The 14,954-nt window shown below is 39.0% G+C and overlaps 1 protein-coding gene across 1 annotated transcript in view; it reads right to left on the bottom strand.

Moving 5' to 3' along the window:
• The window catches only part of LOC141096204 (dehydrogenase/reductase SDR family member 4-like), a 180,622-nt gene that overhangs the window by 88,711 nt on the left and 76,957 nt on the right, over nucleotides 1-14,954 (bottom strand). Inside the window, exon 6 of the mRNA XM_073582688.1 lies at nucleotides 7,621-7,672. Within this exon, the coding sequence (XP_073438789.1) occupies nucleotides 7,621-7,672 (52 nt within the window). The remainder of the gene's footprint in view (nucleotides 1-7,620; nucleotides 7,673-14,954) is intronic.

Raw genomic sequence — 14,954 nt, 5'->3', positions numbered from 1 at the left:
AGAAATTGCACAACATATTTTGTGTCCAATTTCTCCTTTTACCCTTGTGAAAATGAAAAAATTGTTGCTGAAAGATCATTTTTGTGACTGAAAAGTTAAATGTTCATTTTTTCCTTCCACGATGCTTCAGCTCCTGTGACGTACCTGAAGGGTTAATAAACTTCTTGAATATGGTTTTGAGTACCTTAAGGGGTGCAGTTTTTAGAATGGTGTCTCTTTTTGGTATATTCTGTCATATAGACACCTCAAAGTGACTTCAAATGTGGGGTGGTCCCTTAAAAAATGGTTTTGTAAATTTTGTTGAAAAAATGAAAAATCGCTGGTCAACTTAACCCTTATAATTTCCTTACAAAAAAAATTTGGTTCCAAAATTGTGCTGATGTAAAGTAGACATGTGGGAAATTTTATTCATTAACAATTTTGTGTGACATATCTCTCTGATTTAAGGGCATCAAAAATAAAAGTTCAAAAATTGATAAATTTTTGCCAAATTTCTGATTTTTTTCACAAATAAAAGCAAGTCATATCGAAGAAATTTTACTACTATCATGAAGTACAGTATGTCACGAGAAAACATTCTTGGAATCACTAGGATCCGTTGAAGCATTCCAGAGTTATGACCTTATAAATTGACAGTGGTCAGAATTTAAAAAAATGGCCTGGTCAGGAAGTTGAAAACAGTTTTCAGGATGAAGGGGTTAATCATTGCCTACCATTGCAAAGGCACCCAGACATCTTGATATACTATGGAAATGGAATGGCAAACAATTATTTTAATCTTAATTTGCATACATAATAATATGGAAGGGAAAGATTATTTTTCCCCGTATAGATACAATGCATATTTTTTTTTATTTAGATCTGTTTGTATTCCTGTTTCCATATCGGAAATCCAGCATGTTTTTATAAGAAGAGGGCGCCTCTAGTGACCACTGCTATTAGGTCTGCTAATTCTTTCTATTCCTGAGACTCTAAAAAGGGTTCACTCCCCTGATTAAGCCTCTAGTAAACAGTGTGACATTCCTGACAGAAACATTTACTATTATGTGGATGAGAACCGTAAATATGATCTGAGATTCAATTTTTTCTTTGTTGTCTCACTGTGCTACCAATATATTGCTTCAAACAAGCAGTGCAATTAATAATATAAGCGACATTTGTTGAATTACAGCTTATGCATGAATTAATAGTGTAAATTGTATTAATAGTGCAGGAAAAAATCTGATTTTTTTTGTATACACTGACGGGCAAAACGGTAACAATGTTTTGAACTTTTCACATTCAGGCTACTTTTCTCTCTATCCACTTCTGCTTCAAATGTGAGACTACCATCATTTTAAATACAATTATACTGTATTGGCTATTTGATGCATAAATTTGACTATATTGCCCATGATTAGTTATGCAAATTCTTATCATGTCACTGCACTGTCACTGTTTTGCTCACAAAAATCTAAATTACATTTTTTTATTATGTTAATATTTTGTAAATCCACCTTTTGTTTTCAACACTGCCTTAATCATTCTGTACATGCTGTCGATCAGATTCAAGCATGTCTCAATCAAAATCTGATCCACGGTCTCTTCTATGCGTTCCGAAAGGTGCAAACTGACTCGCTCTGGTATGTATACAGCTTCTTCTTCAACAGTACCAACAAGTTTTCAATTGTGTTGAGGTCTGGGGACTGTGGGGGTCATTCCAGTACCTCCACTTCATTGCCATTGAACCATTTATATGCCAATCTCAACGTATGCTTCCGCTTGTTGCCCTGCTTGAAAACTGTGTCATCCTTTTCATAAACATAGTACTCGAGTGTACGAAATAACTTATCTTGCAGAATACACACATATAGCTCAGCATTGAAACCACCATTGATCCTGGACAAATATGCAAAATCTTTGACTGTGAAACAACCTTGTATCATCAGAATCCCTCTGCCGAACTTGACAGTTCCTTCAATTTTTCAATTTTTTGATCCATTAGAACTTTTTTCATTTTCTCCATCCAGACCCATTTGCACCCATTCACAGCTTACTCTATTGAGTTTCATTTCATTGTCCTAAATCACCCATTTCCAATCTTCTACTGTCCACTTCTCATGCTTTTTTTCAAACTCAAGTCAACGCTTCTTAAGATGATATTGAAGTGGTAGCTTCTAAACCTTTTTTCGGAGCCACCATTTTTGACATGTGAGAAACTGGGTCTGAGCAGAAAAAGTAAATTAATGTGCATGCAAAATGTAATTGCATATGAACACATGACCTTTACACAGAGAAAACCAAAAACAAAACACAAAACAAATATCCTGGAATAAAAAAGTAAAAAAATATATTGCAAAAATTGCATGAAGGTAGTAATAATAGTAATAATAAGGGTATTTAGTTAACATAATTTTGATCAAAATAATGTAGAAGCCATCCCGCCACGTCACGGCAACCCTTGTGGGACAGTCCTAACTGTTGTATTTAAAATGTGCATTCTGTGCATATAAGGGTGTGACCGCCCTGTTTCTGAGTTGGAAAATCCATCCTGTCTGGCCTACACCATTACTGGTGGTTCAGTCCCTCTGTCCTTGTTCACATTTACGTCACTTGACAAGTGGAAAGGTTTTAAATACAAGAGTTAGGACTGTCCCACAAGGGTTGCCGTGACGTGGCGGGATGGCTTCTACATTATTTTGATCAAAATTATGTTAACTAAATACCCTTATTATTACTATTATTACTACCTTCATGCAATTTTTGCAATATATTTTTTTACTTTTTTATTCCAGGATATTTGTTTTGTGTTTCATTTTTGACATGTGTAGCTCGCATCGCACGGTACTTGCATGGTTGTCTGTGATCTCACAAAGCATAAAAGTCACCTCCACTTCCATGTGTGTCACACTGTAATTGATATTTCTTGTGATGAGCCTACTTGTAGACTGCAATAATTTGCCTTGAATTCTACCTCTTGGCTTTTGAATGGATGGACAGATTTAATTTTGTGTTGTTCCCACTGTCATGACACTCACGTGACACATTTTGACAATTTTCTTGGCTGACAGACCGCTATTGATGGGCTAGATGATTCAGTTTCTCATTTCTTGGGAAATCTTTTTTATAGTTACTCCTCGATTCCAACCAGTGACTTTTCATGTGGGAATCAACCTAATAGTACACTGAGCTATTAGGGAATGTGAAAACAGGTTGTATTTTGTAGTAGACAGGAAGAAAAAGATTTTTCCACCACCAGGAGCAAAACCGTAACAATGCAGTGACCTGAAAGAATCTGCACTAATCACATGTTAAATAGTTGCAAGTCACATTTATACATGAAACAGCAGAGAAGATTTTCTATAAAATGATGGTAGTCTCACTTTCAAAGCAGTAGTGGATAGTGAGATATCAAGCCTGAAAACAAAGTTCAAAACATTGTTACCCTTTTGCTCGTCAGTGTATATTTGCACAAACTACATCTTGATATGGCACATGGGAAAGCTAACCATGTATCTTCTAATTTATTTGTATAAGGTATATAAAATAGTTGAAATCATGGTTCCAATAGTAACTAAAGATCTCCTACCATTACAAATCCCACTCTTGGGATTTAACCCATTTTAGTGTATCAGAAGTAGTGAGAGTTAACAGACCTGTTTATAGCGGTGACTGGAGACACACTTTTCTTATCCGTGAAGCATGCTGGATTTTCAATATGCAAACATGCATACCAACAGGACTAAATTACAAAACAGATTTGATATATCTATATAAAAAATAGTAATAATATACCAACATATTCCGAAGCACTTTACAACTTATGATTAACATAATCATTTGCCACTCACCTTCCTTTGTATGTTAATATGTCTGGCTGTTTTTGTAATGGTAGACCATAATTAATAACCAATGCGGTTCAAAATGTGTCATCCATGTGATTTTACTCATCCCTTCCTTCATTTTTTCACTGTTTTTTAAAGATTTTGGAATAAATATGATTTTTTAAATTCCTTCCTTTGAGATTGCTTGATCTTCTCTGTTTCTCAATGCAAAAACTAAGCCCTCATCCAATCATGAGTTTAATTACGTATTAGTTTTGCATGACTGTAATTGTACTGATTTGGAGAATAATGCTGCCAGGTAATTTTTGCCCAAAACGAACATTATAAAAACAAAACCCATAAAACAATCACAGAATTGCAGTTTTTTCAAAATTTCATTCCACTTGGATTTTCTTCCCCATTTTAAGTACATGATATGGTAAAACGAAGGCTGTCATTCAAAACTGGAAATTAATTATTAACAAAAAGCGAGCCCTGATATGGTTATGTTGATGGAAAAATAAAAATTTATGGCTCTGGCAAGGAGGGGACAAAAAAATGAAAGCACAAAAATGTAAAATCAAAGGGGATAAAAGAGGTTTAATTTTATGTTTGGGAAGCCTTTAATTCATTTAATTCAAGCCTGTAAAGCCTTTTATTCATAATAAATATATGAAAGCACAAAAAAAAAAAAATCTTAGGCCACTATATTTGAATATAATGCAACTGTATATTAGCTGCTATACAAATTGTTGACTGCAATATCTGGACTTCTTGAGGTTCTAAGGTATAAAACTTACATCACTATTTTGTCCTGTGATAATTTCCATTCTGTCTAGTTGAAATGTGAAAGAGCCATGTATTATAGCTTTAATACAGAAAAAAATGTATGCTTATGTCTATCTAAAAAACTATTTACCATAATTGTCCACTTCTCTTAATTTCCTCAGTCATGACAGAAGGCGGATGGCTATCCTATTGCAATGAGCTATTAAGCCAGCCCATTACACAGAGCATTATTGATATACTGACATAGTAGGCACTCTCAGGTTGAGCACAGGTACAGAAGCTGAGGTTCCAAACTAGGACCTAGGCTAACAGGGTTCCTTTGGAATTAAAAATTATATTAAGTTCTTTATAACCATATACAATTTTGAAATAGTTTATAAGTAATATTTTGAAATTAAATGGTCCTAGTTTTCTATCCACCTAGTTTTTTTTTTTCCATCCATTCGGTAATGTGTGGCTGAAACAGAAAGGTACACTATGTGTACATTTGTATGGCAATTTGTATTTTTGATTAATAATTTTGTGGTCACTCAAAAGGTTAATAAATCTGAATATTTAAGAAAATAGAAGTGAGGCCTTTGTCTTTGTTAGCAGAATACAAATGGGTGCAGGATTATTGGGTTATTATTAGTGTGCAGAAATATCCGGCCAAATGAAAAAAAAAACATAAATTGTCCCATCTCAATTGTATATTTTCATGTGTTAAAGTGAGAATCAGAATCCGACAGCTCAGAATGTACAAAAATATGTTTCTGATATTTAATTTTTTATTTAATATTTTCGGTGACCAATATAACTACTATTACTTTTAATAACAATCATAAAGTTTCCATCCATGGAGTTTGTCAGTTTCTTTTCCAAAGATTTTATTCTTTTAAACAATGGGGAGGGGGGAAGACAGGGGAAAGAAAAAAAGGGGGGGAGAGATGGGATGTCAGTTTCTTAATCAACTTATTAGGCACAAACTACAGCTTTCCAGACACTGTTCAGAGAGGTGGATTGTTTTTTTTTCACTGTAAATCTCTTGTTTAAGAAGAGCCCTCAAGTTCTCAAAACGGTTTAGGTCAGGTGAGGGAGGAACCATGTCATTATTCTTTCATCTTTAAATCCCTTACTGGATGGCAAAGCAGTGGAGTACTGTAACGCATGTGACATTGTCCTGCATAAATATCATGGTTTTCTTGAAAGATGAAGACTTTTTTTCTGCACCACTGCTTGAAGAAAGTGTCTACTAAAAACAGACAGTAGGTTTGGGAGTTGATTTTGAGTCCATGTTCAACCCAAAAAGGTCTTGCTGACTAATCTTTAATAATACCAGCTCATAGTAGTGCCCCACCTTGACCATGCTCCTGTGGAGGTCTGTGCCTGTTATTGATCCAGCAATGGACCCATCTATCTTGTCAGTCATGAGTCACTCACATATCATCAGTCCATAAAATCTTTGAAAAATCTATTTTCAGATTTTTCTTGGCCTAGTCTTGACATTTTAACCTCGTTGTCTTGTTAATGTATCTGAGAACTGTGCACTCTAGGGACATTGAAGATATTGATTGCGACAACCAGCATGAAGGATAATGGGTTTCTTCTCCCTTACCGTTTGATTCTTTTCAAATACTTGGCAGTTAAAGGGGACTTGAACTGGGCCAAAGATGCAGTAATTGCCGTAAAATGGAATACATCCTTTTATTTTATCTTTTTTATGTTTCACCTCTCCATTACAGAGATATTAGCAATCAAAGTATTGGCACCTGAGGAGTTATGTTTGGTTAAATACAAGTGGGTGTTATTAAATTTTTTGGGGGGACATCTACTTCTTCCTGTATGGTGTTTATATCTGATAACTTTAGTTAAGTCCAAGTGGTTGTTAACACATTAGGTGGAAAATACTTTCATTTCTAATATTTCTGCAATGCAGAGAAGAAAAAATCAACAAGTTTTATTCCAATGCAGATACTGTTATATCGTGTATCCAGTTAAACATTAAAAAATTGGTGAAAAATCCTCTTTAAATAAGTACTCAGTTGAGTATTTGTTTTCATTAAATGTGTACATATGGGTATGCAGCATAGTGTCAGTGAAATAATACAGTATACTCATTTATGGCCGCTGTCTCTTCAATCTAATGTCATTCTGCATCTCTCATCTCTTCTGTGTTGCCGGCTCGTTATTACCCATCTGAGACGTGAACACAGAGCATGCTCTGTGATTATGCACACTGCACAATGACAGCGCCCAATGACACAGAAGGGACTAGCCCTTTCCGAGAAAGGAGCATCACTGATGACAGTTCATTTCCGAAGGGGGCCAAGGCCGATAAAAGTGACTGCAGCCTCTTCCCCCTGCTCTGATGACACTTCGTTTGAGTATTCTAGCATGCACTTGAATTCTCAAAGGACACATCATCCCATTTGGGAAAAAAGTACAAAAGCAGTTAGATAGTATGATTAGGGAACAGTAGGGAATTTTTAATGTAAGTATATTGGAAATTAGTTTAGATTACGGCATTAAATATATAGGGATTTAGATTACAATTTCTTTGACCTTTGACTTGTAAATTCACCTCTTATTGGCCCACCCAATACCTCTCCAGTTGTCATCAGTTATCCGATCAACTCTTCTTTCTTCATGTTAACAGTGTGTCTGACCCTATAATAAGTTATGTGGCTTAGCCAAAAAGATTGCGATGAAAGTTCCAGAAAGAAAAGTTAGCAAGCTAATCAGAGGACTGGCGGTGGCATGTGAAGCATGACCTGAGCCAAGTCAAATTGAGTATCAATGCGTGTGCACTCATGCCTTTTGTATGCCAGCAAACCTGACAAATTTTACAAGCAAAATACACTTTAGGAAAACACCAGTGGTTAACATAACTCAATTGATGGACTAAAGGCACAAACCTTTTAAAACTTGCAATTTAACATTTAAAATACATTTACTGCTGCAAATGTCATAGCCCAGACGATTTTTCTAAGAACAAATAAATGAAAAACATTTTCTTATCAAGTTAAAGTGAACTTTAGGAATAACTTACCGGATGAGGTACGTATCCAACAAAGGATGAACATAAAATGATTGATCCTCCACTAATATACAAGAAGTTAGATAAAACATAGGTTAAAAATTAGCAAACTAAAAGTATATTATTGCATTTCTTAATAAAAAGATCTCAAAGTAAAAGAAATGGGGACACACAAGAACACAATAATTAAATTGATGATGGTTCATGCTATATAAAAATGAGTAAAAATATAATTAGAGCTCGCTCACACATCAGGTGAGTGATATCTGTTGTTTTATTGGATAGCACTTTCACCAATGTCATACTATGGGGCAGAGCTGATCAATGTTTTTTCTCATGCCAATTCGTAAAATCGCAGATTCTGCACAAATCAGATTGCAATCACCAATTAAAGTCTATGGGTGAATGGAAAACATTGGACTGCGCTCGGATGGAGCGCACAATGGAGATTATTTTAATTTTTTTTGTCTTCACCTTCTCACCTGTGCCACAGATCAGAATTTAATTCTAGTGTCTGTTAGGCACCAGGATTCTCCTGCTGCACAGGATAGATCCCAAGCCTTGTCTGCCTCTGCAGTCTTCCATTCTGCTCCAGCCACAGTGGAGGCTGCTCAGCAAAGACGTTGGTCTCAGCGACTCATGCTGTTCACTTGGTTGCTGCTGGCCTCCCAGCCAAGTCTATGGTAACCAGCAATAGGCAGTGGCAAACAGATGCTCCAGAGGCTAACTCCAGAAATCACCCTACTGAGCATGCTCGTGCTGCGACCTCTCAATGGTGGTCGGTCGTCAGCTGCTCTGGTAATGTGTCTGCTCTGGATTGGACCACAAGCAAGGTCCTGTTTGACTGGACATGACCTGAGCCTATAAAAGGTCCTCCGAGGCGCACTCCTGCGAGCTAATGTTGGAATTGCAGGTATGCAGGATGCAGTGGCAAGACGGGAAATGGCCCGTTACTTAGTTACTTAGGATGTAACTTTTATATATATTTATACTTATAAGGGCTATCTTGAGTAACCAATGAGCTTACAGCAGTTATTCTCGCAGGGAACAAAACAAGAATACACTGGTAACACGAACACGACTACCTGGTCGAGACCGGTAACTATAGGGCCGCGGTATGGCCGACTACGGGCCCAGAGAAACTATAGGGTATTAACAACAATGTGTCACATATCCTCCTCTGACATCCAGCAGAGTGATGGTCGGTGCTGCTTCGGCATTTCAGCCGCTGGGCCCAGCTGACGAGGATCTGGCGGAGACTTCGGGCATTCCTACGCCCAAGCGAAGCAGGTGCACAGCAGGTCCCTGAAGAGTTCCTCTGCGTTGCGCCTCCCGGCAGAGGCGGGTCAGCATTGCCTGGAGACCGGGGGTGTAAGCCGCAGCCACAAGCTGGAGACGGGAAGCGGCAGCTGCAAATGGCGGCAAACAAGCCGCAGCCATGGGCCAGAGCCGAGCTGCGGCCGCAGGCGGCAGCAGGCAGGCCGCAGCCATGGGCTGGAGTCGGGCGGTGGCGGCCGCGAGGAGCGCGGTGGGGCTGTCGGTGTGTCTCTGCTGGGTAGCTCGGTGCCGTCTCTCTCAAGTCCCTCCAGCTGCTGCTTTCTTCTCCTCGCTCTGGCGCCCTCTAGCCTTCCTGCTCCATCTCTCCTCCTCAGTTGAGAGCCCCCTGCTGGCATCCTCAGCCCCTTTTATACTTGTTCCACCCCCATCCTTTCTAGAAATCTCTCTGATTAGTCACCTAATTATGTCAACCCGGAAACAGCCCCCCTAGCAACCTTGGTGACAGTCCCCTTGTTTCCGGCCCGGCTACACAGCGGGGACTCCTCCTCCTACACTAATGTCATTTGCGGTTGTGTGTGTGAGTGGAGACTTTGCCACTCTGGCAGCAATGCAAGTGCCTAGCTCTCCTTAGAGAGGCTGGTTTTTCTTTTGGCTTGGCCCAGCGCCTGTCTCGGCCATGTGTGCAGTTATGGGGCACAGTCAAACCCACGTGCTTAAACCCTTTTGGTTTCAACTGGGTGTTGCTCACACGTCATTTAGTACCGCTCGGCGGCTAGCTTGGTACTCATATTTTTGCGCCACTCGATGAAGAGCTGTATTAGTTTTATTTTTCTTTGCCACTCGGCTGAGCTGGTATTCCTTTGCCAATGTGTACCTCTCTGAAACTCTATCAGTCTGGTATCTTGCATCCAGTCCACACTGTGTGGAGAAAACACAGAGTGCTATCTGGTGAGCGCTTGTCGCACGGCTCCGCCATTGTTTACTAGCTGCAGGATAACATCTCTGCATGGTGGACCCGGGGTTGCGATCGCACTTAATAAAATAACTAATAAAGTGAGTGTCATTTACTTAATTGGCTGAATTCTCTCACATGAGAAAATCTATATTTGTGTGAAAATGGCATTTTACGTCAGCTCCTCTGCTGCCTGTTTGGTTGCATAATTGTACTAATGTGAAAATAATTATACCATGAATTTGTGTGCATTAGTGTAATTTGCTATAGGAAGAAACAACAAATAGAAATAATAAAGAGGTGCCTTTTGTTTCACCCCTTAAAGGGAATCTGTCAGTGGGTTTTTGCTATGTATTCTGAGGACAGCATGGTCTCCGTGGTCTCTGAGTATTTTGGCGAGCTCAGAGATTTAGTTTTCGCCGTCTCAGCTGCATGATTTGTGACTGCCAGACTGCTTGAGTACATCTGTGGAATGCCTGTTTGTTAGGGAATTCCCACATGTGTTCAGCCTGTCTACAAGTTGCAAATCATGCAGCTGAGACTACGAAAACTAAATCTCCGAGCACGCCAAAATACTCGGAGATCACCCGAGCATGCTCGGGGAGACCCAAGCAACGATGCTACTCGCCCATCACTAATATTCAGTAAATGCACTCAATGCTTGGTTGGGGCTCCTTTTGCAATAATGCTGCCGGGTATTGACGTGCGAGACTTGTCCGAGTTTCTCGCATGTGAGTATGAGTCCTAAGGGAAATTTTTTAGCACTTAGGAAGCCTTTGCAGTTTTTTGTTAATTATTCTAATTTACTGAGATAACGAATTTTTGGTTTTCATTGGTTGTTTGCCATAATCATCAACAAAAACAGAAATAAACACTTGAAATAGATCAATCTGCTTGTAATGACTCTATATAATATATGAGTTTCACTTTTAACATTGAAGAACTGAAATAAATGAACTTTTTGGTGATATTCTAATTTTGTGAGAAGCACCCGAATTATGCTGTGGGCTATTGTTTCCATTCAATGAATGTTATAACCAGGAGACTATCACTGCCAGAGTACCTCACTCCTGTCAAGGGGTCCAACCACATCCCCTCTTCTGATTAGCAGCTCACTGTCAATAAACAATGTAGACAGAAAACTATGGTGTGCACATGGGCAGCTTTATGAGCTTTGCTACCTGCTAATTTTAAAAACTCTGATTGTGTCACAACTGCTGCACCCAGTAAACTAATTGATACATCTCTAGAATCATGGTTTCTTTTTAGTCATTATGCTGCTCTCAGATAAGGTAGCAAAAACCAGATGACATATTCCTTTTATAAAGATACAGCCAATTTTAGTTTTTGTACTTTTATTTTTCCTTCCTTTTCTCAAAGAGGCATAACTTTTATTGCTGTTCCATCAACCTAGATACATGAAGGCCTATTTTTTCGCAAGCCAAGAAGTACTTTTAAAAGATACCATTTATTTTGCCAATGATAAAAAAAAATCCAAGTGAGTTGAAGTAATTATAACAAGGAAACAATTCCACAATGTTTTTTGGGTTTGCGGTGCAGTAAAAACTACATGGCAACGTGATTCTCCAGCTCAGTATGGTTATGGAGATAGAAGGCATGTATAGATATTCTACTATAGTAACAATTTCAGCAATTCTTGACCAATGATGTACTGGTATATTATATGTTTGATCCATCATGTATGATGCCTACTCAAGTGTTGAATGACGAGACCAAAAAATAAGATAAAATGTGTCTCTATATATGGAATGTGCATTTAAAAATTAGAACTAAAATGACAGAATTTTAATGAAAAACATTAGTTTATGAAAAACTTTAATAGTATTTCCCATTATGGGTTCAACCAAACAATATCACTATATGTCTGAAGAAAGAGATGAATTTTAATAAACTATTGCTCAAAATTAAATAGATATAAATGAACCTTTCAAGGTTCAGTTCAGTTCGGTATAGTGAATGTCTCGATGTCCTCTGAACATGTTACCTGAACAGTTCGCCAAACATACTTGATCCTGACTTGAATTCAACAAGAGGCTTAACCAAACACATAGAAAATACCTTATTTTGATGTTGTTGATGTGTGATGAACATCCGATGTCACACTAGTCTGGCTAATAAAAAGATCTGCTAATGCAGTCACGGTTATTCAAACATACCCGAACCCTATTGAAATCAATGGGAGGCAAAACCACCTTAAGCGTGCCAAAAAGCTTCCCAAACAGCTCAAATTAGCGACAGACACCAAGAAAAGTAGCATCAGTTGACTTAGAGTGCAAATAGTATAATGCATGGATGCATGGAATAGGGCTTAGACCAGGATTTGTAGTTTTAAAATTGATCAGTAACAGGTGGATAAGTGACAATTGTAGGCCTGCCAAATTCAGGCAACACACATGAAGGAGACCCAACTTGTAGTCCAAACATTTCCCAAAATTAGTGGCAGACAACAGGAAAAGAGGCATCAATTAACCCACAGTAGAAATTTGATAATAACACAGTAGCAGTCAGTCATGGGCCATGCATAAGTTATCAGAGTCTGGACCAGTATTAACAGATTTAAATTTAAGTTTCAAATAAGGTGAGGAGAGTGAGGCACCAGTGTAATACAGCACATAGAGACTGCAGTGCTTACCTTCCCAGGCCTCAGAACTACTGCACTCTCAGGATGCATCAAACCCATGTAATGAAGATAGCGGCAAAGCAGGTGCAAAATACTAATGAGACAGCCCACCTGATCCAATAGTATGGGCATCACTAATAGGTTGTAAGTCAGACACTGTGCATTACCTGTGTGACCAGCACCCTATACAAGCCTCTTTTGTGCAATCTAATACTAAGCAATCAACCCTTCCATGAGTTGGGAGGTTGTGAGTGGTTGCCTCATCACTATTTAGCACTTGTATTGCCATCATCTTTATTACATGGGTTTGCTGCATCCTGAGAGTGCACTAGTTCTGAGACTTGGGCAAGTAAACACTGCATCCCCTTTGTGCTGTATTTATTTTTGAAGTTTTGGATGATTTTTAGTCTACTTTTTGTGGTTTCTCTATGAAGTTTAGTGCTAGGACTCGCAAATGTTGGGACCCTAGATGCGGGTTGCGAGTTTCTAGGCCAATCTATCAACCAGTACCTCATATATTATTTAAATATATGTTTTTTGTACAACATTTTTCAGGGTGCATCAAGGCTCAGCATTTTTGGCCAGCCAAACTAGGGTATCTGTTCTCATAGGATGCATTTTGGGAATAAGCAATAACCCGCTTCATGAGTTGGTAGGTTGTGAGTCATTGCCTCATCAGCATGTTGCACCTTTATTACTGCCATCTTTGTTACATGAGTTGCTGCACCCGGACTGCACTAGTTCTGAGACCTGGGCAGGTAAGTACTGCAGTCACTTTGTGCTGTATTAATTCCTCCATTTTTGGAGGCTTTGTAGTCCTCTTTTTGTGGTTTTTCTATGAGACACCAGTGTAAGCCTGCTTTCCTGGGAGCCCTAATACCTCATGCGACAGCTCAAACTGATTTATTTTAAGCCACACTCAGGTGGCACAAATATCAGCTTGGTAGACTACTAATGACTACTACTAATGTTATAAAATTGTAAGGATAGTATCACAGGTAGTTGACTGATGATCAATTCACCCATCATAGAAATTTGATAATGGCACCACAGCAGTCAGTCATGGGCTATCCATGAGGTATCAGGGTCTGGGCCAGCATCTATTGCTTTAAATTTAAGTTTAAATTAAGAAAAGGTAGGTGAAGGATTGGTGTAAGTCTGCTGTGATGAGAGCCCTGATACCTCATGCAACAACTCAAACTGCTTTTCTACTTAGCCACACTCAGGTGCCACAAATATCAGCTTCATAGCCTAATACTGTTATAAACATTAAAGGTTAGTAACACAGGTAGTTGACTTAAAGTAAGTGCAGGCCTGGTGGTCTGCGAGTCCTACTGCAACATGCAGCACAGATGAAGGAGACCCACCTTTGAGTAAACAGTTTTTAAAAAAAATTATTGGCCAACACCAGTAAAGTGGCATCAATTTGTCCAGAGTAGAAATAGTATAATGGGCCTCTCAGACCTCTTCCACTCCAAGCAAACCCACCAAATGGAGACAACTTGGAGACTCAACGTTTCCAAAAAATTATTGGCACACATCAGTAAAGTGGCATAAATCTCCCCATAGTAGACACAGTATAATGGGCCTCTCAGACCCCTTCCGCTACAGGCAACCCATTAGATGGAAACTAGTGATGAGCAAGTGCACTCGTTGCTCGGGTTTTCCTGAGCATGCTCCGGTGTTCTCCGAATATTTTGGTGTGCTCGGAGATTTAGTTTGTGTTGACGTAGCTGCATGATTTGCAGCTGCTGGACAGCCTGAATACATGTGGGGGTTACCTGTTTGCTAGAGAATCCCCACATGTATTCAGGGTGTCTAGCAGCCGCAAATCATGCAGCTGTGTGGGCCCAAACTAAATCTCGGAGCACGCCAAAATACTCAGAGGAAACCTGAGCACGCTTGGGAAAGCCCAAGCAACGAGTATACTGGTTCATCACTAATGGAGACCCAAGTTGGAGTCTCCACATTTCAAAAAATTATTGTCACACATCACTAAAGTGGCATCAATTAACCAGAGTAAAACTAGTATAATGGACCCATGACACCGCTTCCACTACAAGCTTCCCACCAGATGTAGGCTCAAGTTGGAGTCTCCATAATTCAAAAAATTTGTGTTTCACACCACTAAAGTGTCATCTATTTTTTCTCAGTAGAAATAGTATGATGGGGCCTTTGACAACACCTTTCACTACAGGCAATCTACCAGTTGGAGACTCAGCTTGGAGTCTCCACATTTCAAAAAATTGTAACATCAGCAGGAGTAGCAACAGCTGGCACAGAAGCCACAACAAAGGTATCACAGACTGCAATAATGCAAGATCAATGCATGACACTAAACACTACAGCATCGACTAGTCAGCCCTGTCTGTGACTGAGGTGCAAAAGTCATTGGCGATCCTTGACTTGTTCATGAAAGTTAAGCAGTCTTCACTTTCAAGTGCGTTTATCTATCAGTGCACCACCATCAGCGCT

The sequence above is a fragment of the Dendrobates tinctorius genome, unplaced genomic scaffold, assembly GCF_039654945.1.
Source record: "Dendrobates tinctorius isolate UK_male_01 unplaced genomic scaffold, ASM3965494v1 ptg000073l, whole genome shotgun sequence".
Lineage (NCBI taxonomy): Eukaryota > Metazoa > Chordata > Amphibia > Anura > Dendrobatidae > Dendrobates > Dendrobates tinctorius.
The sequence above is the reverse complement of the archived record's forward strand: the minus strand, read 5'-3'. Positions and strand labels throughout refer to the sequence as shown.